The sequence below is a fragment of the Phaseolus vulgaris genome, chromosome 9 (assembly GCF_051622355.1).
Source record: "Phaseolus vulgaris cultivar YP4 chromosome 9, ASM5162235v1, whole genome shotgun sequence".
NCBI lineage: Eukaryota > Viridiplantae > Streptophyta > Magnoliopsida > Fabales > Fabaceae > Phaseolus > Phaseolus vulgaris.
In genome coordinates, this window is record NC_143506.1 from 32,100,694 (window position 1) to 32,126,263 (window position 25,570).

The 25,570-nt window shown below is 30.7% G+C and overlaps 3 protein-coding genes across 6 annotated transcripts; 1 reads left to right on the forward strand and 2 right to left on the reverse strand.

The window, feature by feature from the left end:
• The first annotated feature begins 2,597 nt into the window (after nucleotides 1-2,597).
• On the forward strand, nucleotides 2,598-5,135 carry LOC137821294 (deSI-like protein At4g17486). The gene is made up of 4 exons (XM_068625810.2): nucleotides 2,598-2,900; nucleotides 4,114-4,401; nucleotides 4,549-4,623; nucleotides 4,739-5,135. Exons 1-4 carry the CDS (start codon nucleotides 2,717-2,719, stop codon nucleotides 4,888-4,890), a joined length of 699 nt encoding a protein of 232 aa, XP_068481911.1. The 5' UTR covers nucleotides 2,598-2,716; the 3' UTR covers nucleotides 4,891-5,135.
• A 1,941-nt stretch (nucleotides 5,136-7,076) lies between these two features.
• LOC137820850 (alpha/beta-Hydrolases superfamily protein) lies at nucleotides 7,077-16,245 on the reverse strand. 4 transcript variants are annotated; one of them, XM_090294956.1, is made up of 11 exons: nucleotides 15,708-15,794; nucleotides 15,433-15,505; nucleotides 14,753-14,827; nucleotides 14,454-14,568; nucleotides 12,690-12,726; nucleotides 12,491-12,560; nucleotides 12,174-12,278; nucleotides 11,061-11,211; nucleotides 10,868-10,950; nucleotides 7,541-7,634; nucleotides 7,077-7,425 (listed from the first exon to the last, which is right to left on the reverse strand). In XM_090294956.1, the coding sequence occupies exons 3-11, from the start codon at nucleotides 14,784-14,786 to the stop codon at nucleotides 7,338-7,340; spliced, it is 777 nt and encodes a 258-aa protein (XP_090151082.1). In that variant the 5' UTR covers nucleotides 14,787-14,827; nucleotides 15,433-15,505; nucleotides 15,708-15,794; the 3' UTR covers nucleotides 7,077-7,337. The 4 variants fall into 4 exon arrangements, with proteins under 4 accessions (XP_090151082.1, XP_068481233.1, XP_068481234.1 ...); XM_068625132.2 differs by lacking the exons at nucleotides 15,433-15,505; nucleotides 15,708-15,794 and adding an exon at nucleotides 16,062-16,245; XM_068625133.2 differs by lacking the exons at nucleotides 15,433-15,505; nucleotides 15,708-15,794 and adding an exon at nucleotides 16,005-16,130.
• Nucleotides 16,246-22,775: 6,530 nt separating this feature from the next.
• LOC137822949 (Protein kinase superfamily protein) lies at nucleotides 22,776-24,535 on the reverse strand. The gene has a single exon (XM_068627984.2). The coding sequence runs from the start codon at nucleotides 24,336-24,338 to the stop codon at nucleotides 22,986-22,988; it is 1,353 nt and encodes a 450-aa protein (XP_068484085.1). The 5' UTR covers nucleotides 24,339-24,535; the 3' UTR covers nucleotides 22,776-22,985.
• Between the last annotated feature and the right edge of the window lie 1,035 nt (nucleotides 24,536-25,570).

The window sequence follows — 25,570 nt, forward strand, 5'->3', positions numbered from 1 at the left end:
CTTCTTTCAAAAGTCACACTTCAAAGAAATGCAAAATCAAATATATAAAGATTCTCTCCCCTCTTATGCAGAAATTACTTTTAAAAATATTTTAAAATTGTAGCACAAATTCACAAACAACGTACAAATATATGGTATGTGCTTAACCCGTTGAATAATACTAACATAAAAATAGTGGAAAACAAACTCACATCTATCTAAACTAAGTCCACACTCAATAATATATATCATTCCAATAACATAATTTAAGCTTAACTTGATTTTATAAAATTAATTTGTAAGAGACGAGATTTATATCCATTTATATATTATAAATTCGTCTTATTTCTATTTGATGTGATATCTATTGTCTTGAATTTTGTCTATTGTTCATGGGATTTTTTCTGTTATCTTGGATTTTTAAAAATGAGTAAAACAAAAAGAGAGGTCAATATTACATGAGTGTAAATGATTTTTTTGATGTTGAAGACGAAGCTCCAAGTAAAAAAAAAGGAACAAAAGTAATTATTTTTATTTAGAACTTCTACAACTTAGAACTTGAAAGTTCAACAAACTATAACTAATTCAAATTTATTTGTTTTTATTTTTCTAATATAGATCTTAGAAATTTAAATACTAAGACCAATAAAAATGGAAAATCCATAGGAGATGAGGAAGACATTGAAGAATAACTTTTAATAGAAGATGAAGATGACTTGAGTGATGTAGATGTTGGAGAGGAAGACGATGAATTATGAATGACGAATGACTATGATATTTGCATGTTTACATATCTTATATATTTAATTATATGTTATATTTTTTAATGTTTATGAATCTTACTATTCACGATACGAAACAATTCTTAATTCAAAAAATCAGCTTTACAATACACTATTTGTATCTCGATTCAACCACATGAAAAATATTATTAGATATATTTATATATTTACTACTACTATTTTATCAATAATTATCTATATATGAAGTGCATCATTCAACTTTTTGTCGTTCTTGAGCATTATTCTTTTCTCTTGTAATTAAAAAACTATATATATATATATAATTAATTGCAAGAATTATCAATAACTAATTTATAATTCAGGGTCAAATCGACTCATACAAAACTGGATGATTAAAATAAATAAATAAAAAATTAGAAATTGGATGGTTAAAATAGAAATAAAGAATCAAATTATTAGCGGCGGTAAAGTACTTATTAAACTTAAAGGAAAACTTTATGATACTACTTATATTCTCTTATAGTAAATGTTGGGTTTTAAAGAGATGACACGTTGTAAAATTGAGAATGTTAAGATGGAATGTATGACAAAACAAAAGGATAGAAAACAAACTAAGTAGAAAAAAAAATAGTTAAAATACTTTGGACATGTGCAAAAGGAGCTCATTCAAAGTGTCAATGAAGAGATTAGGTTGGTGGTTTTTAATCTCGTGGAAAGGGAGAAAAAAACATAAAAGAAATTAGAGATAATGGAATATAATTATATTACTAAAAAAATATTTTTTGTTAAAAAGTGAAATAAAAACTATATTACTCCATAACAGTTATTAATTAAATCTAATTTATATAATATAATATATTTTGATTTATGAGACATAATTAATAATTAGACATTCAAGTAAGTCGCGACTATTTTTGTGAAAAACTAAATTTACAAAGAAAATATTGTGTAATATGTACTTAGCAGTTTTTTTTTGTTCTTTCCCATTGGGATGATGGTTTTTTTTTTTATTATGTTTTAGTGACTTTTTTTACTACAATAAATTTAAAATTGTATCATTAGAGACAGAACGATCCCGAACATCCTAGATATCGGATATTGACGGTTATACGAAAATGCTTTAAGGTTAAAGTATATTAATATATGTTAAACCGTAAAAAAAATAGATAATATACTCTTAATCATGATATGAATGTTAATCTTGACCTAACACTAAAAGTGTCCATCAATATAGTATGAATAGACATAGCAACCAAAACAAAGGTATATCATTATTACAATATTTATTGCATCATCATATCGAACACTTCCTTAAGTATTGGAGTTACAGGTGTACTCACCATCATCAAAAGCAAAATTCCAAGTGTTTTAAGAAAAATCTAAAGAAGGAAAAGAGATATTGACTAAAGAAATAATTTGTTCAGCCATTAAAAAAATACTCTCAAAGTCCCTTATAAAAAAATAAAAACTTTTTTTCAATATATTAACAGAAGATGGTAGAAAAAAGGATAATGATATATTGACAACTTCAGTATTTTATTTAATCATATTACAATTCTCAATACTATTATTTTAATATTTTTTATATTATTTAATTATAAATTTACCGTTTATTATATATATTTATATCTAATGAAATAACAATCGTATAGAATTCCAAAAATTCTCAAACTATCCCAAAAAAATTGGTCTTCTTAGGGTATCAAAGATGATTTGTAGTACACACGTGGCACAGAGAGACACACCCTCGTCATCTGCCGGGAAACTTGGAATTTTTAATGAAAAAGAAGGAAGAAATTGCGGAGATCCAAATCCGAGTTTCTCGTTGTTTGGTAACATTGTGTTATATTATTCATCGACTAAGAGTCACCTAATAAATGATGAATCAATAAATCAATATAAATAATTTGTTGAGTTTTGAGGATTTGCAAGGTTGTTTGTTGCCCCAGAAATTCATAGAGAGCGACGTATAGACATCAATCTCTGTGAAAAAAATGGGGACGACGAAGAGCAGCTCCAATTCTACCTCAAAATCTGATAATAATAATAATAACAATGTCAATGGCGACAAGGACAAAAACAACAACACCAGAGTGGTGTTGAATGTCTACGACCTCACCCCTCTCAACAATTATTTGTATTGGTTCGGCTTTGGAATCTTTCACTCAGGCATTGAAGGTTTCTTTCAACTTTCAATTTCTTTTCTCCATTCTCTAAATCCTAATCTTTGTTTTTCCATTTTGTATGAAAGGATGTATTATTGTTATTTCTTCTTCTTCTTCTATTTTCATAAGATGCTTCATGTAGCAAACCAAGGTTTTCATTTCTGCCAACTTGCTAGAAAGAATGCCACAGATAATGTCCAATAGGGTTTTGAAGATGAATAGCTGCAAAGAAAGATACAGATGAGAATCAAAAGAAAAAAATGATACAGATAGCATTTTATGATCCTTTATATATAGAACCTATGACTGGTCGTATTCAGCTTTTCTCTAAATCTCATTCAACGAATGCTGGCAAATATATATGATTTGTGTGTATCAATGTTGTGTTTATCCCAATTAAGAAATATGTTTACAAGAATGAAATTTTATGGGGTCCCAAACGGTGCAACATATCGTTTAATTTGATATTTAGGCGTTTGCTTGTCTTGCATAAAATCCCAAAATCCCTATGGTTTTTATCCAAATCATCAAAAATTGTCATAGTAAGAATTAGAAGAATTTGCATTAATTCCAAAGAATAAATGCAGGTCCTGGACAGAGTTAAAACCAAAGAGGGTCATTGACATTTGCTAGCTTTAAACCCAAACACCATGAATGTTTTTCTTGTATCCACAAACAATAAATTAAATTAGTTAGAGAGAGCACTTAAAGATGTTACAAGCCTTATATATAAAGATACCCTTATATATTAAGATACCTAGTAAAATCAAAACTCCCACAACAAGATAAAAACGAACTGAGAACAAAAAGAAACAATAAAAAACTACCAACCATTCTACTAGCGGTTTATCCAAGCAAATTTAGTGCCAAAAACCTATGAAAAATGATTCTGTATAACTCAGTTATACCACTGCAAATCTACTATTGGTTACTTGTTTGACTACGAGCATCATAGCAGAAAAACCTCTCCCAAGACAGACTTGCAGCACCATAAATGCTTAGTTTAGTCAATATTCACAAAGTGTGATAGCTTATAATGAATCAAGTTTATAAAATACAAAGCTAATCATCAAAATTAGATGTTAGGATTGAGAAACCATGTCTAAATTTTGTATATATGTATGTAAGGATTTAAGAGTTCTTTTCTTATCATTCCATGTTTCTTGTAATATCTAAATGGTTTCTTGCTTTTGTTATAATGGTTACTTCTGTATCTGTTTGAATAGTACACGGTAAAGAGTATGGATTTGGAGCTCATGACTTTCCAGCAAGTGGAGTATTTGAAGTAGAGCCAAAGAAGTGCCCTGGATTTATATACAGATGTTCTGTGACTTTAGGTCATGTAAATATGCATCCTTCTGAGTTTCGAACATTCATTGAGACCATAGCTAATGAGTATCATGGAGATACCTACCACCTTATATCTAAGAACTGCAATCATTTTACGGATGATATGTCACATAGATTGAATGGAAAACGAATCCCAGGTTGGGTGAATCGTCTTGCTAGGTTAGGTAAGACCACAATCCTTAATTTATATATCTTTCAGAAAAGACTAAATATCATTTTACCTCTCTTTCTTCTATACTTTTCATGCCACAGAAGAATGTGTTATAGAAACACAATGATATTCTAAGTGTAACCTTTTGGTGAAAATTCAGGTTCACTTTGCAGTTGCCTACTTCCTGATTGTGTTGAAGTAACAACTGTTAAACAACTACCGGAATACCATTCAGGTATACGCATATGTTCATATTCTTGTTTTCTACTTTTCCTGATGCATACTGAGTTTTCCATCTTGGTGTGCACATGTAAACAATTTGCACTGCTTATCTTTGTGAGTATTTGCAGAAGATGAAATTGCTGAGTCTCTTTCGTCTGCCTCACCATGTGGATCTCAAGCAACATCAGGAATGGACGATGACCAAGAAAAGCACCTTTTGTCACCTTTCGCCAGTAAAACAGATAATGTTTCGTTTGTTAAAGAGGCACCATTAAAATGAATGTCAAGTGATGGAGGTGAGCCTAAAAATTGCTCATTTTTCAAAGGCTTGCTACATTCCTCGTTCATTTAGTGGCTTCAGATTTGTGACAGAAACAGTGCCAGATCGATTTTGATGTATCAATGATTGTGTATGCTAGTTGTTCATGCGTCAGGGTTTGTATTTCTGGAGCTTAGCCATGTAAATTACATCCAAGTTTGGAAATGAGTTAAGGAATATTATTTACATATAGCAATGATTGTCTATATGGGGTTGAGTTGATCATCTGAGAAGCCTTTTTTGGAGGATTTGTTGGGGTAGTAGCCATGTAAATTTTAACAGCATTACTAGAAATGAAATATTTTTACATGTTTAAAGGATTGTGTTTGGAGCCTAGTTTTTCAAATGCAAGGGTTTTAATTATGGAGGGGATTGTTGGATCTCTTGGCCATGTATGTGATTTACACCTGTGTTTGAAAATTGAGTTATAAATATTCTTTAAGAGTTTATAATTTACAAACCATTATGGTGTTGGGATTTATGTAAAGGGACGTTTGTTAAACTCAAGAAACTAATGGCGAGTCTATGCCCTATTTTCTAAAAGGGTGTTTAACAAGCAGTAGAAAATATATACTTCATAAATCAATAAAATAATATTTTAATCATATTTAATTTATTTTCTAATTTTAAATATTATAATATTATTATAATATGGTGAAAAGTGTATGTTTTTACTGTCTTAAAAATATCTTTTCTTTTCTAAAATGGCTTGGGATTGGTAGATACTTATAGCAGATGACTCTAAAAATTTCAAGCATGCATTTTTGGTCCTTTGACTTATATAACTTACATTTCTTCGGCCACCTCCATAAATTTTAAATTCCCAAAATTATCCTTCAATAAAAAAAAATATAAACAGTATTTTACATAAGTAAAAAAATTACCACTTCCGAATTACATAATCCAAAACCTATTTAACCACTAACAATACCGGATTATATAATCCAAAACTTATTTAAAAAAATAAACCTTCTAAATTAAGTAATCCAGAACATTATGAGTATTCGTATAACAAACTAGGAGAAAGCATATAAACCTTGTCATCATTGAAAGACGCAATCCCTTCCTAGTAGGCAAAACCTGTGACTTATTGATCACACACTTAGATAATGTTTTATGCTAGCCTGGAGTGCTTGTTTGACAAAAATATCCATTTAGTTAGGAGTGAATATGTCCAAAGAATACTCAAGGGGATTAGCATGAGTGGTTCCCAACTCAAAGAATACTTAATAGGGTTAGTTTGGAGTGGTTACAATCCCAAAAAATAATCTAGGGGTTAGTTAGAAGTGACTAGATCCTAAATAATACTTAAGATGTTAGTCAAAAGTAATCCTAAATAATACTTAGAGAGTTAATCAGGAATGACCACAATCTCAAATAATACTCTATTATACTTTAAGATAACAATTCAAAGTAAACTTGTTGAACTCTTAATATTAAATGAATTTTATGTCTAACTCAATCTTACAAAATTGAATTATAAGATAAAATTTATACCCCACATATATACTTTGAAATATCATTATTTTTAATCAATATAGAGTCTCCAACATAGGTAGTTTAATAACAACCCCATAACGGATGACTTGATAAGTTCAACAATTTTTTTTTAAAATTGACTTTAAATTACTTTAATATCATATTAAAAGTGAACTTTTAAAACCAATTTTTTAAAATAAAATTTACACTCACTTATATATTTTAAAATATTTTATCTATCTCTAACTCACTTATATTTGTTTTATCTCTAGTAGATGAGATTCCAACACCTAACAAATGGAAATCAGGTTCTGAAAAACATTTCAGTTTTGATCCATTTTTTGTTTAGAACCCGTTTTGAAACTACACTTTTATAACTTAATTTTATCTATCTTTAAACTATTTTTAAAATATAAGGTTTATCCAACTGGTTTTAAAATTAGTTTTGAATTTTTTTTTAAATTGTAAAATCAGCTTACACCGAAATCCAATTTTGTTCACAAACCAGCTTAAAAACTGATTTGAAATTCGTTGGTGATGTTTTAAAATCTAATCCACATATTGTGTTTGGTTTTATACAAAACCAAAACCAAGTACACCGTCAGTATTAAGTCCCACTGGAAGCCCAGTAAAGGGAGATTAACGCGTCATGTCTAAATAATATCATGTAACAAAACGAAAACCTTACAAGCATTGTAGATCATCTTCAGCATAATATATTATTTCATCACCATACTTGCCACCAAGTTTTTGTTTCAATGACAGTACCTTGTTTCGAAGATGCCTTCAGGCCAAGTGTTTTACAAAATGGATTGAGAATATATTATGCATGTCATCAGCAGAAATCTAAGCAAATCTGCAATAACAAAATTACAATTGACAAAAAGGAAAAGAATTACTTTTCATATTTTGCTTCCTTTGCTGGCTACCTATGCAGTATTCCCCTCAAGGCCCAATTTTGACGTTAGCCAAGCGCAAACCTCATCCATCTCTTCTGGAATTGTGTAGTGTCCAAGCCTTAGAACCAAAAGAAAAGTCCAGAAAAAAAATTAAAATTTAGCATGGTATAAAGAAGATTTTATAAAAAGAAAAAAATAGGACAAAATCTATTACAGGGCTTTTCGTTTATTACCCATTATAAGCTTTAAAAGTTACATCCCCAAATCCAGTTGAACTTAAGCACTTCGATGACTTCTCACCAGACTTATAGGGAACAACATCATCACCTGAGAATATAAATGCAAATGTTATTCACTCCACTATTCAAAAGTTAAATTACCTAGCAATAGTGGTAATGTTGGCGAAAATGAGCTTAATATCGAACAACTAGAGCACATTATAAAACGATTGTATGGATTTTACCCTGCTAAATACATAGAAAAATTTATACAACCTAGATGAACAGTGTTAAACATGAACCAATGGCAATTATTAACTGAACATATAGTTTAAATAATAAGGTGTGTCAGCCTGGATATACATTAAATAAAGGAATGTTTTGCAGCATTTTGCAAAAGCATGATATTTGAAATCAATATAAATAGCAAAATCACCTACATAGGTGACCCACTTCTCGACCAACTTATGTTGTGATTAGAAAAGCTTGTCATATAAATTATTTAGTCAAAATTCTATTTCATGAAAAAATCGAAGCAAAACCAAAGTGCCAACTTTGTTAGAAACCAAGATCTTATTTATCATGTATCTCCCAAACTACAGCCTATCCCTCAAGGTAAACGTAACAGAACTTGTATCATTTTTCTCACAATGCTGGTGCTATGTGTACATGCAGCGCAGAAACACGTGACCACCTACTACAGGGTGATTACTTTCCTTTGAAAAAACCAAGGTTTACTCACTTTTTTATCCCTTCACTTTTCGGTACTTCTGTTCAGTCCCTAATCTAGATTTTGACCAATCAAAGTTCCTGAACTTTTGTTCTGATACCACTGAGTCCTTGTTGTCAAGTTAAAATATTATTGAAACTTAACAGTGGCGTTGGCAACCCAAGCCAAGCCATGTATTCAAGAAGTCTAATGAGATAATCACCTGTAATTGTTTTAGTAAACTGTTTTCAATCCCTCATCTAGTCAGATCACTGGCTGTGGCGTAACAGGTAAACAGGAATAAAAACACAATTTGATGACGTGACAACTCACTTGACTGTGGACATCATCACTCATCAGTTACGCAGTTATGTAGCAGCAGGGATTAAACATGGAAAAAGAACAAATGTTCAGGGACTTTGACCGTTACTATCCCTTGCAGTCCTTAAATGTGCGTGGTAGGAAAAGTACTAGCACATATTAGTTACGGAGTTTCTTACTTTCTGTGTCCCTAAATTTTATGAGAAACTGGTGTCTTTGGCGCCTCCGCAACTTCCGCATGATGGCTGATTCAATAGTCATACCTAGGATCAGTTGCAAGAATGGTTCACTGTATTTTATTCATTGCCCTGGTGTTTTAGAGATTATCTTGGTTTTGTGCTTTACGTTTAAAATTTGTTATACATAATTACAGATATCATGATCATATCTTTATAATTAGAAATATAAAGATAATTGTTATAGTTATAGAAATAAGACCAAATCTTTTATAATCAGAAATATATTATACAAGTATTATAGGAACTTTTTCTTTACTCCAACATCATATATTTATTGCTAGAGAATATCAATCTCCTCTATTTATTGTATTAAATTATTTTTCTTGATATAAATAAAACACCCACGTCTCAAAAACACATGATTTCAGCTCAATGTCTCTCTATTTCCTATAGTTTAACATGCTATCTAGAGCCCCTTGAAAACCATGTTGGCACAGTGGACCCAGATTCTCTAGTGGAGAGTTTTTGTTTTTTGGGCCCTCTTGTGCTCCAGTGACCTCTATTCACTCCGAAGACCACAAGTCCAGGATCACCCAACACCAATCTACACAACCATCAAAACGCCGCCTAAGAACAGTGACTTACACGTGGAGATTTTAGAAGAAATAGGGATGTTAATGCGAAGTCAACCAATGAATCCCTGTATCAAACTTGTACCTGACCAAAATAGTTGTATATAGACCCAAGGAGATACTGACAGTAGTTATTTGCTAAGCTAAACTATCTCAGTGTCACTCGTCTTGACATTGTCTTTGCAGTGAGTGTTAGTAAGTCATTTTTTAACTTTCCTTGTCAAGAGGCTTGGGGCGCAGTTGTATGGATTCTAGGATATATTAAGAATACTATTGGCAAAGATCATTATTTATGAAGATAAGGGAAATACTCAAATTGTTGTGTACTCTAATGTTGGTTGGGTATTCTCACCCAGTGATGACCACTCCACTTCAGGGTACTGTGTTCTTCTTGGGATAATTTAATATCTTGGAAAAGTAAGAGACAAAATATTGTGGCAAGATAAAATACAAAAGCATAATGGCTTCAGACACCTGTGAGCTCATATGGCTAAAACAACTTCTCAAATAAATTTGAAGGAAATTGCATCTTATATGTGACAATCAAACAGCATTATGCATTACATAAAATTGTGTATTTTATGAAGAAAAAAAACAAACATATTGAGGTAAATTGTCATTTCACATGAGAAAAATTGGAATTTGGAGAAACCACCGTTAAACTTGTCAACTCTAGTGAATAGTTGGTACACATATTTACCAAGTCTATTAAGAAGTCCAAAGATCAATCACATCTCTAGTAAAATGAGCACACAAGACTTATATGTTCTAGCTTGAGGGCAGTGTTACAATTACAGGAATGAGGATCGCATCTTTATAGATACAAATATCAGGATCATATCTTTGTAATTAGAAACATCAAGATCATGTGTGTATGTGTATCATTAGTGACATTTATTCTAGTATCATATATTTGTTATTAGAGGATATCAAATTTTTGTATTTATTGTATTGATTTCATTCTTTTAATATAAATCACTCGTGTAGTCATAGAAATATACGGTTTCAAACTTAATGAAACTCACTTTTCTTATGTTTAACTATTTCCTTTAATGTTAGATTTCTAATTGACCCTGGAGTTGTAGTTTAACAGTTTTCTTTCCACTTATTGGAGATCCACATCATCTACTAAAGATATGACAAGATTATAGTATATAAGTGAAAATCTCACCTTGTAGACTGATTTTATGAAGATTAGTTAGGTTTAAAGTCCATTTTCTATAATGACATTGGAGTCTGTCCAAACGAGGGTTGTTGGCTCCATTAGGCTACCCGCAATTGAATTATCTATAAATATCTTATCTCAAACTCGAGATGTCCAGTCCTCGGTGCGAGGAAGAGTGTTGGAGATCTCATATAGAGATATAGTCAAATTATAATGCGTAAGTAGGTGAAAACCTTACTTTGTAAACCAGTTTTGTAAGGTTAAGTCAAGATTAAAATCTACTTTCTAAGAACACTTGTTTCATAAAAAGAGTATATTTTATTTTCATAGATTTACCTTTTCCATGACAAAGCAAAACAGGAAAGGACTGAGCCCGCCTTGTAGCTTCATGTATCCCTTGTAACTTGTTACTCAAGGTCCTATGCAAAGAACAAAAATATAGCAATTTCATTAAGTAATATAGAAAGCGGAGGAAGGGGGCTTGAATCAAACTAACATGAGAAGTTAAAATATTGTCAAGAGACCAGACTTTGAGCATGGAAGCCAGCCACTTAAACCAACAGCTGCACTTATGTTGGCAGGATAAGCATTCCCATTCCCATATTTCCCAGCAGTAAAGCAGGACACGGAGTACAGGGCAGTAGCTGCTCCCATGCTGAACCCTCCCACACCAAGCTTAACTGTCATACAAATATCAGACTAAAAATTGTTATAACTCATAATAATTTGTTTACTGTGATTGAAAAAATGAACTATACAAACATGAAACATAAAAAAAAGTAATAGTTAAGCAGAATTAATAAAAAATTCCCTTCATTTAACAGCATCTGAAATTGAGCATTTACACTATTGACCTTAGCAACTCCAGTAACATTTTAGAAACTTAACCATATAGACTGAAATTTAACCATATATCAGCTTTTTGCTTCCCTTTAGGACCTAGACCTCAAATCTGAGGAATTTACTGTGTTCATATCAGAGGCTGGCAATATTGGCTCTCTGAGCCATTCATATTTCTTCCAAATACATAGCTAATTGGGGCATGTGGCTAACAACCACTTACATGCATTATTAAATGATAAGTATAACACATGGTAGATCTCAAAATAAGTTATGTAGATCAAATATACATATTTTTTCCTGCACATTCAAAAACCTGATGTTTACTGAGATGGGATCTCAAAGTCATGCAGTTTTACAATATTAATATGATGGTGGTATAAGGTTCACAAGTTTGCATTTAATACATGGTTTTCAAGTGTTCTATAGAAAGCAGGCAGAAAATCAATCATTTCACCAAACAAGCTAACCAAATATGCATTTATTGTACTAAAGTATGCAAAATGATCTTAAGCTGTTATTTACAGTTATATACTTGTGTTGTGTCTATTTCTTTATTCTTTTCCACCTTTTGGTGTGCAAGTTTAAGCACCATAGTTAGATATCTTTGACAAACCAAAGATCAGGCCCAAGATAATTTATTTTTTCTAATTAAATGACATGAATAAGCAAAAATATGCAAGAGTTCAATTATTAAGTTCTAATTTTTATGATAATCTAGCAAGAAAATAAGCTTTATGTCATATAACATGGCATCGACATACTCATAAAATTAGACAAAAATGTTGAGAGAGAAACCTACTGTCTGCAGGCTCCGTAGACAACAAATTTGCAACATGCGCAGCTGAAGCATCCAATCCTTCAAGATCATCTGGAGCATCTTCTGAAATCTCTCCAACATCAAACCCTAAGAGATACGAAAGTTATAGATAAGAAATTTATAAAGACCAATTTAAGGTTATTATTACAAAATTTAAAACTCATAGTGCTAGCTCTGTCCTCAAATGCACTTCTATGCTCCATGTGACAATTTCAATGTTGCAGCACATAAGCCTGTTTATAATACATTAACTATAGAGGTTTATATTCCCTCTAAGGGCCTAAAAACCAATAACTTACAAGCAGTAGATGGAAAGCCACCAAAAATAGATATTGGCTGAGTAGGAGCAGTTGGACATATCCATTTAATCTGCACCAAACATTTAAACAATGATCTTTCAAATTACTATCAATATGATCATACATATCCCAAGAATATAAATCTAGTCATAAGCAATATGTGTTCCCCTATTAACAGTTAAAAGTTCTGTGTGCTTACATTTGTAAGAGGAAGGGTCTCTAGAAGCTGGGACCAACTGCATAAGCAAAGCAGAAAATGAGTTTTGTTCTCCAAGTTAAAACCCATTATTAAAACAATGCTAAAACATCAAATTAAGTTGACACTCTAATGGTTAACCCTGCTGATTCCCTTGTTCAATAGCATGTGCCACTCTTATGAATCACCTTTTTATGATAGGGCCCAGAATTTAGAAAATGAGAACCAAATGATAAGCTCCTAGTGTTGAATCACCATTTGACTCCTAAGAACCAAGATAAGACTCCAAAGAAAGGTTTCAGACGCCAAATGCCAGAGAGTTTTTCTCTCAATTTTATATCTCAAAAGTTGTTTTACACGAGGGAAAGCAAGGGTATTTATAGGAGAAGTCACCCTCCAATGCACGTGCTAATGTAAGTGAAATGAAAACCAAATTCCTAATTTAGATGGTTTTATCTAGTCTCAGCCATGAGATGAAGAGCGAAATTTGAATTTTAAAATCAAATTCCGACCTTAATTCCCACCTCTAATCATATTTAATGGCTTTTCATTCTCTAGATACCTACCATGTAGCCATTGAATCCAAACTTCCATCTCAAGGAATTGATCAAGTTCCTTTATCTCCTTTAAATCTTAATTTTGTCTTATAGTTCCACATTGTCCTTATAATTTAGTCTCTCTAAGCCAAATTTAACTAGCTCTTTAAATTGTTTTGTAACCTTTGATTTCAGATCCGAAAAGATATAGGAGGCTAGTGAGAAAACTCATTTATCTCAATATGACAAGACCTAATATTTCTTATGTAGTCAAAGTTGTTAGTCAATTCATGCATAATCCTCAAATTGATCACTGGAATGTTGTAATTCGCATTCCAAGATATATTAAAAAAAATGCTCCTAGACAAGGATTGTTGTATGAGTACAAAGAAATACTCAAATTATATGTGATGCATATTGGGTTGATTGTTACACTGACAAGAGATCCACCACAGGATATTGGAGGGAATATTGTCTCCTAGAAGAGAAAGAAAAAAAGTGTTGCCCAATACAATGCAAAAACTGAATACAGATCTATGGCTTTGGTCACTTGTGAATTTGTGTGGATTAAACAACTCCTTCAAGAGTTTAAATTTTGCCAAGTTGAGCAGATGAAATTGTATTGCTTTCAGTCTTGTGCTTCATGAAAGATTCAAACACATAGAGATTAATTGTCCTTTTATCAGGGAGAAACTATTATCCAAGGAACTCCGCACTGGATTTATCAACTCTGACGACCAGCTTGCAAACATTCTCACTAAGTACTTGAGAGAACCTAGAATTCAATTTATTGGTGCATTTAATGTATATGTTTCAACTTGGGGACAAGTTAAAATTATGATTGTTATGGTATTGTAGACCTATCATAAAGTTGTTTTTTGGGTGTATGTACCTAGATTAAGAGTTGCGTGTTTCTTGGTGTATGTAACTTCTCCTTGTAATGTACTCTTCCCTTTTTCATATATATAAAATAAAAATCAGCTAAGCATGCAACTCCTTGATTTATTATCACATCCAAATTCAAGTGTGACATATTCTTTCAATTCACAAGTATCCTAGGCAACAATTAACAACAACAATCATAAATAATGACTGAAAAAATAAAAGAGCATAGAAACATATCACCCACCCACAAATAAATTTCCTTATGTGTGTTTGTATATATATATGTATGTGTGTGTGCACCTATGTGTATAAATTTGAGATAGAGCAATAGGAAATGTCATGTCACCTGGAGCCATTATCCCCGAGGCCATGCAACCAAACTATAGTTGCTTGGTGTTTACCTTTAGGCCTGACAACATAGGTTCTTCCAAACTCAAATGCTCTTCTAGAAGATCTACCACCTAAAATGGAACCACAATAAAGAATGATTTATCACAAAGAAAACGAGATGGGATAACAATTATGCACCCTAAATACACAGAAGTTAACCCCATTAATCCATCTTAAGAATTCCTAGATACTGTCCTTTAGAATTCAATAAATTACACCGTGAAGTAGCACGCATACTACAAAGAAGATACTTACCAACAGAACCAAGTGATGGCGCAGCAAAGCTCATGTTGGCCTCTATAAAAAAACACCTAAAGATCACTCCTAGAGCTGCAATAAACCAACATTGAAAATTTGAAATAAAACAAAAAACCTCAGTTAAGTAAACAAGAATGGTAATGATACAAGTCTAGAGTAAATGAAGATCCGGCATCAAATAAACAGAAAAGACATAACTATCAGAACAGAACATTTAAGAAATCAATAACTAAGTATCTTAGTTGGAAGCAGAAGTTGTATTTCAAGTCTTCACAAGCCTAAGAAATACATTCAACAGTACTGTTAGAGATCCTACACCAACTAGAAACATAGTCAAATTATAGTATATAAGGGGCAAACCTCATCTTGCAAGCCAATTTTATTGGGTTGAATTAGACCTAAATCCACTTTCAAAGATGTATAAACCAATATGGCAACCAATCAAGTTGAGCAAAATACAAGACTGGTTTACATTATCCAGCTTACTCAAATGTTGAAATTACAACGGTAAAAAAATGAGAACATCAAATTTAAAAGACAATAATATGTTTGCAAACGTCCGAGCTTAGAGGAGTTCTGTTCCATTTTAAATCATTGAAAAAGAAGGAACGAGATAGGATTTCATTTCCAAAACCAGTGAAATGAAACTCGAGTAACACAAGAAAAGCAGGCATTACAATGTTTGGGAAAACTGAAGCAGAGGAGGGTATCTGAGCTTTTGGGTGGACTGACTTTCTCAGTTCACTAGGACTGTAAAACATTAAACCAAACAAACAACAAAGGAAAACTATTATTCAACACAGAAACCAACATAAGATTAAAAAAAATGGTTCCCAATCTCGTGCTTAAAATTTTTTCAAAGAAGTCAGAAAAGTTCGAGAGATTTTAAAATAAAAATATCAGACAAATAGAAACCACACTAATGCCAGTATCCACGCATTTGTGCCCTGACCTCAATGTTAGAACTAGGTCAAATTTAAACAAGGTCCCAAAACACCCAAGAGAAACGAGACAACATCCCAAAAAAGAACAAAATAAATTTGACAGTAAATCTCATTGAAGATTATATCAACGAGAATCATGGCAAGAAATAAAATCAATAAACCCACATTCCACGACATACAAATAATCAGCCACCATTCATAAGCAAAACACACAAAACAAAACAAAAACGAAATCAAGCTATAAAATTATTTTAAAATGAAAAAGGAGCACAAAAACGACATTAGATAGTAAGAAGTGATTGTACCACAAAAACGTAAAGAAAAAATGCAAGGACGAAGACTCAAGTTCTAGAAACTCGAACCTCTCTGTTGATATCGCGAACTCCAGAAACCCAAAAAATGTCTGAAGCTTTGTGTTGATTTCGTCGTCTCGTCCTTTTTTTAACTTTGTTATTTTCCCCTTCTTCCGTATAAATTATAAATTATTATAAACTAAAAAAAAAACACACACACACACACTTACTGTGGACTTTTCTAATGTATTTTGGATTTAGTGAAATGTGGTCATGTACATGTAAGTCCAATACACGGTGCACAATGGCCGTTCGATGTAAATCAGTGTTGGATAAGTGAATGCCACGTATCGTTGACGAGGATTGGCGACAAAATACCGGCGTGTGTCAGAGGACGCTGCACGATGCGATTGGTAGGAGATCGGATACCCCGTGTGGTCCAGATCTACCCTTTCAACAGCAAAATACAGGAGAAAAAAAAATAAAGATTATTTAATCTTATTTATGTAATATTTTTTTGTCAGTATCATAAAAACAGTATTGCGTTATTAAAAAAAATATTAGTAATAATAATTAAATTCTTTAAGTTTTTAAGATACTTTGGTAAAAATGAATTTTTAAAAATACTAGTTTCTTCTTCACAGTGCAAGGGATAATAAGAGTATTTCTGTATATGTTTATTGGAGGAATCTCAGGTGGAACACTATTCGTGATATATGATATAGAGTTTATAAAAATGCAATTAAATATTTCAAGTTATAAAGAAGAAAAAACAAATAAATGCATGAATAAATAAATTTGAGTCAAATTTATCTAAGGAAACGTGATGAAATGATTAAACTAAATAATTTTAAACTTTGTATTATAAAAATTATAAAATTTAATACCTATAGTTTAAAAAAATATTAATATCAAATTATATGTGTTCTTACAAATGTATAGATTATGATTTGTAAGATTATAGTATGTTTTTTTATGTTTGAGATGTATTATTTTATCACACCTAAAATGATGGTGTATGTTCAAGACATCTTCACAATCAATTTAAGATGGGAATAAAAATGTAAACTCGTATTAATTATCTTAACCTTTGGTTACGTGTCAAATAATCATATTACTAATGCAAGCACTTGTTATTACATAATTAATATATTATTGTTGAGTTGTCTAAGTAAATTGAAAATATATCGATCTACCATTTATATACAGGATGTTTTAGTAAGCTTGATAGATGTCTTTGGTAGGTTGAGATATTCTCTTATAGTGTATCTAGAATATATAAAATAAGAAATACATGATAAAACTAATAAAGAATAATATTATTGATATAATTTATGAAACATTTCTTTGCAAATTACATTTGGAGTGAATTTTGTAATATGTTTATCATTCTTATATGTAAGTATTTTCAAACCATTATGTGTTAACCATGACGAAAAATTGACTTTAGAAGATAAATTCCAACACGTTTAAAATACTTTCCTTACTATTTTTATTGTTATGAAATAAATAAATAGTTACTGAAAGTGATTATGCTAAATTGCAAATGGAACTTTAGAATCAAATAGAATAAATAATAGTTTTAAATGAATATCTTCTCTCCAACTTTGTTTCCAAAATATTATGATTGATCAGTGTTAGAATGTACCGAGGGACGAATTATAAATTTGTTAATTACCTAACTGTTTTATGCAAAACACACAATACAAAATATAAAATAATTTATCAGAGTAAGAAAAAGAGAATCACAAAAAAAAATTTATACAGGTTCACTCTTAACCAAAAGATACATCCAACCCCCAACACACCACTGAAGATTCACTAAGTAATCAAAACCAGATTACAAAACAGTTAAGAGTGTTGATCTTGAGCCATTTTAGAACACACAACACTCCTAACAAAAAGATAGTTTCCATAAACACTATCTGAAATTGTTTTACAACATAATACATAATGAAGAAATGAATTAGAATATATTTGGATTTTACACAATTGAAGTACAGAAGAAATAACCAAAAATCTTATTTCACACTGAAGCAATGATCCAAGATGACAAGATGATTCTCAAAGCACTTTGATCTTCTCTCTTGTAAAACAATTTCAATAAACTCTCTTCTTGTTTTTTAAAATGATAAAAAAACAGTCTTTATATAAACTTTAAAAGATAGTTAAAACAATTTGATCATTAAGTGAAATTTATTAAACGCATTTTAAAAAATGACTTGAAAATCATAACAACATTATGTTAAAATTATTTAATTGATTTTTAAAATAAATTGCTGATTGTTTTCATTTTCTATTAAAATCTCAACATAAAAACCAGTTCATTTATCGAAGAACTTATTGATTTTTCTTTACACAAAAGAAAACAAAGCATTTTTAAATCCTTTTAAAAAAATTTAAGTGTTATTCAATCGGTTTGTTGTGATAAAACATGTTGAAAAACTTGTTTTAATCACCGGACTTGAATAGAAACTTGTTCAACTGATTTAAAACACTAAACAACTAACTAGAATTAACACAAATTTGAAAAACAAAACTTTCAAAAGAGATTTCAAATCATACGAACTTGTATCATAACTAAGTGCAAAATAACAACTCAAAATCTACCTAATATACACACAACAATAGATTCTTCAAGCTCGATTTGGAAATCATCAAAGCAATCTTCTTCAACTCTCAGTTGGGTAACAATGAGTCGAGTGTCACATAATCCAAAAGATTGGTCTATATTTCTTAATAGCATGACAAGAACATAAATCTTTAGTTTCAATTAAAGATTTGGAAGTCCATATGCAACCATTACATTTAAAAAATTAGGAGTTTATATATTTGTATTCAAGTGAGTTGAGATTACCTTAAATGAGTAAGATACACAATATATAATAAGAAATACTCACAATCATATTGTGTTAAGATTTTGGGTTAAGAGTGGTGTCATGTTTTCTTGTGTGGTTGATCATGTATTAACTTATTCATTTGAAATAGATTACGCAACTAATTACGCATAAAATATTATTTTGATGTTATAACACTTATGAGACACATTATGCTACTAACAAGAAAATGTAAAGTTAGTACCCAAATAAAAATATCTATACAAATGATGTAGTTATTTACATCTATATAAACATTATTGGAAAAGAATGTGAGGTTAAGATAAACCAAGACGGGAGTAAATTGGTTAAAGATTAACCTTTTCTTAAACCTTTTGAAAAATTGACCTTATTAAAAAGCTAAATGCAATTGATTATGGAATCAAGAATGATAAAGATTTCATACATAAAACTTGTACAACAATAATAATATAAAAAAGAGTTAAAAAGAGAGAGATCACCAAAAGTTATATTAGTTCAAATCATAACATATTTTTCATCGGTCTCCGATATTCAACCTTAGAATAACTGGAATCTACTGTCTTTATATGTTTAAATACAAAACATATATAAAATATGAAGTACAACAATATCAACTCATGAATACAATCAAAAGAATATCTAACCCTTAGATCACATCAATATGAAACCAACAAATGTAACTCTTGAACACTCAAGAGGAAACCAAATGGAATCAATCCAACAACACATAAATGAAAGGATGTAACCAGAAACACAAAAGAAGCACAACAATAATACACAATTTTAGTGATTCTTTGACTCATTCAAGATGTAGTTGAAAGAGTTATTTGATAAATCTTGTAAGCACTCTTGAAATAGCTTAAAAATATCTCAATAAAGTTGTAATTTCACTTTTGAAAATATTATTAGATGTGTAAAAGAGTGAGTCAAAGGTTCTATCTATATAGTTTTGAAAGTACCGATTAAAAATTGATTTAAACACATTTAACCAATTATCTTAAATTGGTAATTGATTATTCTTGGTAAAGGTTGAAAATCATTTATTGTTCTCTATTTTAATCGGTTATTACTCGTGTTAATAGATTATTTTTGCTCTGCGTTTATTTTAGAAAACAACTTAAAACAATGTAAATTGATTATTAAAAATGATAATTGATTATTTTGTGAAATCAATTTAAATACATATTTTTGTTCTTTTATTTCAATCAATTAACAAAGCGGATAATTGATTATCATGTTTTGAAACATATCAAGAACAATTTAATCAAGTATATAAAAACCTTGATTGATTAATCAAACTTAAAACCTTCTTCGCATATTTTAACCTTTTAAAAAACAATTTTATTGGTTAATATTTAGATTTGGTTGTGCACTAAGTTGAGAATCTTGTTATTTCCTTGAGTATAAGAGTATCAAACACATGCAACGAAAGTTATAGCACATAATACATTTTCAGTATCATCATCTTCAAACATCATAATTAAAACAACTTCTCTTGAGGCTTGACTTACTTTTTATGTCCAACATAGCAAACTTAGTGACAAATGATCTACCTGGTTAAGATGAAATATAATTATTGTTTCTATTAATCAAAATCTTGAAGATGGTGTTTATCCAAGTTGTGTCTAATAATACACCATTTAATTTTTTTTATTTCAATCCTAAAATTGAAATTACATACTAAAATTAATTCATATTAATGAGGTATACATATGAATGCAACAATTTGTGTTGCACAATGTGTCTACTCATGCATTGAGTTTCAACCTTGAAAGCAACATGAAGAATTTCTAGTAATAACAATGTGAAACAAGTTATGTAAATAAACTTGTTAGCCTCTCATATGAGCTTGCTTAGGCCTATCTCGCTTAACTTACAACCTATATGGGTAAGGATGAGGTGGGGCTCACCTAGTAATTCACACAATTCTTGTTGACTTATGTTGTATCATTTGATAATTTAATTACTTTGTTGAGAAATTATGTTTTGTAAATTGTGTTACTTAAATATTTTGTATAGAAGATGTTTTAGAATTATAAGGTTGAGTTAAAGAGGGACGAATTGAACATTTACCACTTTTTGAAAATGGAAAACAAAAACTTTATTGTAAAATTTCTTAAACAAGGTATTAGTAAAACATGATATATGTGCAAACAAGAAGAAGTCCAAAAGAGTAAGGCAAACAAAAATATATCAAATAAAAGAAATATATAGGTAAAAAGAAAGGAACAAAAATTTATATTAGTTCACTACATCATTACAATTATATCAAGTTACTCAACAACTCCAACCCAAGCATATTCACTAATACTTTCAGATTTTACAACCACTAAAAAAAAAATAAACAAATAAAAGAACCTTAGTAACCATTATCTTGAACCCTACGAGACTTAGTTTAGTATCCTGCGACACCTTATCACAATAACAACTTAGAAACTCTATTCAGGTATACACTCTAACAACAAAAGATAAATCAATACAATAATGAAATCACTTAGAAAAGTTATAGCTTAAAAAAACAAATACAAACTCATGTGATCAACAAAGATGTTCTTCTTGTGTAAAGGTATTAATTACAAAATTCAAGCACTGACTATAAAAGAGATGTATTTTACTCGAATATAAGTCTCTCTTAATAGTGAAAATGATTTTTGAAATAATAGAATTGATTTTGAGTATTTTAATTTAAAAATAGAGTTGTAAAGTTTTAGAACATCGACTAAAACCACTTTAATAATAATATTTTAATATATTAAAAAACACTTTTTAAAATTATTTTAATTGATTAATTTATCCTTTTAATTGATTAAAACATAATGATTTAAACAAACTTGAGAATTAAGTGATTTTAATAGACTAAAAACTTGTTTAAATCAAACATAATCAACTTTTTCAACTTTAGATTTTAAATAATTTTTATGGATTAATTGAACATTATAATTAATTAAAAATTCTCTTAGACTTTTTCAGCAAAATTAAAAGCATTTAACATCTTAAAAACGTTTTAATTTATTAAAACAAACTTCAAACTAAGACTTCATAACATTTTTTTAACTCGATATATATGATTAAATTAAGATAAAGAGAACTTCCAGTAAAAAAATATAAGAGATATTTAGATCACTATGAAAAACCTTCTTCGCGTAATCATCACTTATACCTCCTGAATCTTTATCACAAAATCTTTCTTCACTCATACTCTTTGTTACTTTCAAATGTTTTGTTTGACTAATTGGATATTTCAATATATGGTTGAAATCATCAAATACACATTGCATATATACATGTCATCAAGAGAAACTAATTTATTCTTTTTGCATGCAGGAAGAATTAACCTACAAATTTTGTGTTGACTAATTTGTCCCAATCCATTTTTGATGGGGTACTTGCAGGATCGGTATTGATCTGAGTGATTTTGTCTCATTTAAAAAAACATACAAAACATTAAGTCTAAAAATTGAAAAACTAAATAAATATTTTTAAAATTTAAATCATATTACTAAAAAGACTTTTAATTTTAGATATATAGATATCATATATATATATATATATATATATTATTAACTAAAAATATCACTTTTATTTTTTAAAAGTTATAATTATTATTTAATAAAAGGGATGATTTTAAGTTTATACTAAATAGATTGGATAACAATTATTTATTCTAATTTAGATTTTATTTTAATCAAATGTAATCCGTATTAGGTAAGTTTTGATCAAACCCAGGAGAAAGTCAATGATGAGGTGGAGGTTGGGAAAGCGTTGACTTACACATTAAAATTCCAATACTGTTTGTTTCATATATCAAAATTGCAATGAATTTAATCACATATTTCAACAAATGAAACAAGTTTAGGAACTATATTTCAAATTCACATTCTACCGAAACATGTAATTAATCATACAACCAAGAAAAGAAATCAAATAAGCTATGAACAGTAAAGCTATTCTTCCTCAAAATTCTTACAAAACTTTTTACAATAACAGAGAAATATAAATTAAAATACATGATGTAATCGAGAAAAAAAGACAAAAAAACAATATTACAGTGAAATGTCATGAATGTTTTTTGCAGAAACATTACTCAGATTATAAAAACATCATCGTTTTTTCCAAATAGAGTAGCAAAGGTATCTTATCTTCCGGACATAACAGTGGTAGCAAGAGAGTAGGTTGATGAACACTCTACATCGCTTTGTGCTCTTTGATTCGACACAAAGCCCACCCTTGGCTTGCTACTGCTATCTGTTGCACTATCATCCACACCCAGAAAATCAACAAGAACCATTCTGGTATCAGGTGGCAGTTCTACCCTCACACGCCCTTCAAGCATATCAACAACTTGGGCCATGCTAGGCCTTGATCTTGGCTTCTCTTGCACACACCACAAAGCAACATAAACCAGTGTCTTTACCTGCCTCTCATCAACACCCCCACCTTCCAACAACCTATGATCAACAATTTCCATGAGTTTACCTTCCCTCACTTTCTCATTCACAATCTTTGGAAAGTACTGCCATTTTCGTTTTGACTTGGCCTTTTCATCATCCATGTAGGAGACGTTTTTCCTGCCTCCAACAATCTCCAAGAGAACCATCCCATAACTATATATGTCAGTCTTATCGGAAATACCTTGCTCTAAGAGCCACTCAGGTGCCAAGTACCCTCTTGTTCCTCTAATAGCAGACACAAATTTTAGGCTTTCATCCTTGCCAACAAGCTTTGCCAAACCAAAATCTGAAACAAGTGCTCTGTAATTCTCATCCAACAGTATATTTTCTGGCTTTACGTCAAGGTGCAAGATCCTCGACCTGCAATCATGGTGAAGATAAGCAAGTCCCTTGGCAACATCAATAGCAACTGTGTACCTCAAGTTCCACGACAAGCACCCGCCACGGCGCCTCTGAGATGATCTTTTGGGAAAAATCCAACAATCCAAAGACCCATTTGAGACATATTCATAAACAAGGTACCTAGGTGCTATTGGAGCATTACAGTAGCCCAATAGCCTCACAAGGTTCACATGATGCACACTAGCTATGGCTGCAACCTCTGATCTGAACTCCCTCTCCCCTCTTTCCTCTCCATCGATTCGTTTCACGGCAACTGAAGTGCCATCATCGAGAATACCTTTGAAAACTGAAGCAGAAGCACCTTTTCCAATCAGTGCCTGAAACCCATCAGTGGCTTCCTCAAGCTCCTTGTATCTGAACTTAATCGGAACCCCCGCAACTTTCTTCAAGAAACTGTACTCTATGCGAAGTTCTTGGCCTTCAGATTTCAACTGTGACTCCAGTAGCCTCCTCCTGCGGTTGTACCTTGTGCTAAGGAGAAGATAAGCAAAGACTGCAAGAATGACAGCAACACCGGCACCAAAAATAAGGAAGAAGGGCTTTGAGAGCTTCAACGCGACACGAGCAATAACTATGAGGATAACCAGTGTAATCACTGATATAGCAGCGATTATATTCTCTCTCCTTCCGTCCATCTAAACTTCAGTATTTAAGGCTGAGATGGAAAGGAAGTTTAACAGCCTCTATGTTTTTTCACCTTTGTAATCTGAGAACCCAATTGTTGATTTGTTCAGCAGTTTTGCTTGTGAATGCAGAAAAGATACGTAACTTTCTTTGGAATGGTTACGAAAGAGAAGGAGAGGGGTGACCATTTCCATCTTCAAAATAGCCAAAACTTAAAATATTGGGTAGGTTATAAAATATTCAAATAGATTAGAAACAATCAAGATGTTGAAGCTCATTGCTGTCTCACTTGCTTTTAGGGCAAATATAAGTCCCTCCTTACAGATGTAATCTATGTCAAAAAATAATTTATAAACTAAATGTGTTTAGGGTTGGTATTATGAGTGAACTTTTAAGCCTAACTCATTTTTATAAAACTGGTTTATAAAATGAGGTTTACATCCATTTATATATTATGAAATGCTTTAATTTCTAGTTGACGTGAGATCTCCAACATATCCTCATGTCGAGAGTAACAACTCGTGCCTGAGATAGCATATTATGGGTGGTCTTATAACGGTCTGATAGCGAGTGACCTGATAAACTCAATAAACATTCGTTAGGATAAGCTCGAAAATAGCTTTGATATCATATTAATAGTGGATTTTAAGTCTAACTCATCCTCGTAAAACCGAATTATAAAGTGAGATTTACACTATTTATATATTATGAAATATTTTAATTTCTAGTTGACGTAGGATCTCCAACCGTTGACATTTTAAAATTCTTATATTAATTAAAAGAGTTGTATTTTAGCTCCATTAATTAAATGACATAAACTATATGTTTTTAATGTATATTAGTCACATTATCATATTTGATAGAGAACTGTGCTATCATAGAAAAAATATAAATATAATAGTAATAATTCAAATGTAATATCATCACATTGTAGTTAAGTTTTTATTTATAAAAAAAAAATCATCTTAGTCTATCGTCTGTATCTAAAGAGTATTATTTTTAAGTATAAAGTATTTGATATTTGACGGTTATTTTGTAAAAAGTATAGCTATATTTAGTATATCTCATATGGAAGTTTTCCTATGATGATATCATCTTAGTTAATTGCAGTTGAGTTGTTTATTCCTTTTGGAGTGAATACTTAAGATACAAGTTATATTTGTATTAGAGGATTTTGTTCTTAGTATGGAAGTTTAAAATTACTAAAGTTAAACGACATAAAAAAAAAAAGGCATGTCCTACA

Coding starts and splice junctions, on each gene's coding strand:
- LOC137822949 (XM_068627984.2), bottom strand. CDS start 24,338: ATGGACGGAAGGAGAGAGAATATAATCGCTGCTATATCAGTGATTACA.
- LOC137821294 (XM_068625810.2), top strand. CDS start 2,717: ATGGGGACGACGAAGAGCAGCTCCAATTCTACCTCAAAATCTGATAAT. Junction 2,901..4,113: donor CTTTCACTCAGGCATTGAAG/GTTTCTTTCAAC, acceptor CTGTTTGAATAG/TACACGGTAAAGAGTATGGA. Junction 4,624..4,738: donor ACTACCGGAATACCATTCAG/GTATACGCATAT, acceptor GAGTATTTGCAG/AAGATGAAATTGCTGAGTCT.
- LOC137820850 (XM_068625132.2), bottom strand. CDS start 14,786: ATGAGCTTTGCTGCGCCATCACTTGGTTCTGTTG. Junction 11,212..12,173: donor GTCTACGGAGCCTGCAGACA/GTAGGTTTCTCT, acceptor TTTGTATGACAG/TTAAGCTTGGTGTGGGAGGG. Junction 7,426..7,540: donor ACTTTTAAAGCTTATAATGG/GTAATAAACGAA, acceptor TTTGGTTCTAAG/GCTTGGACACTACACAATTC.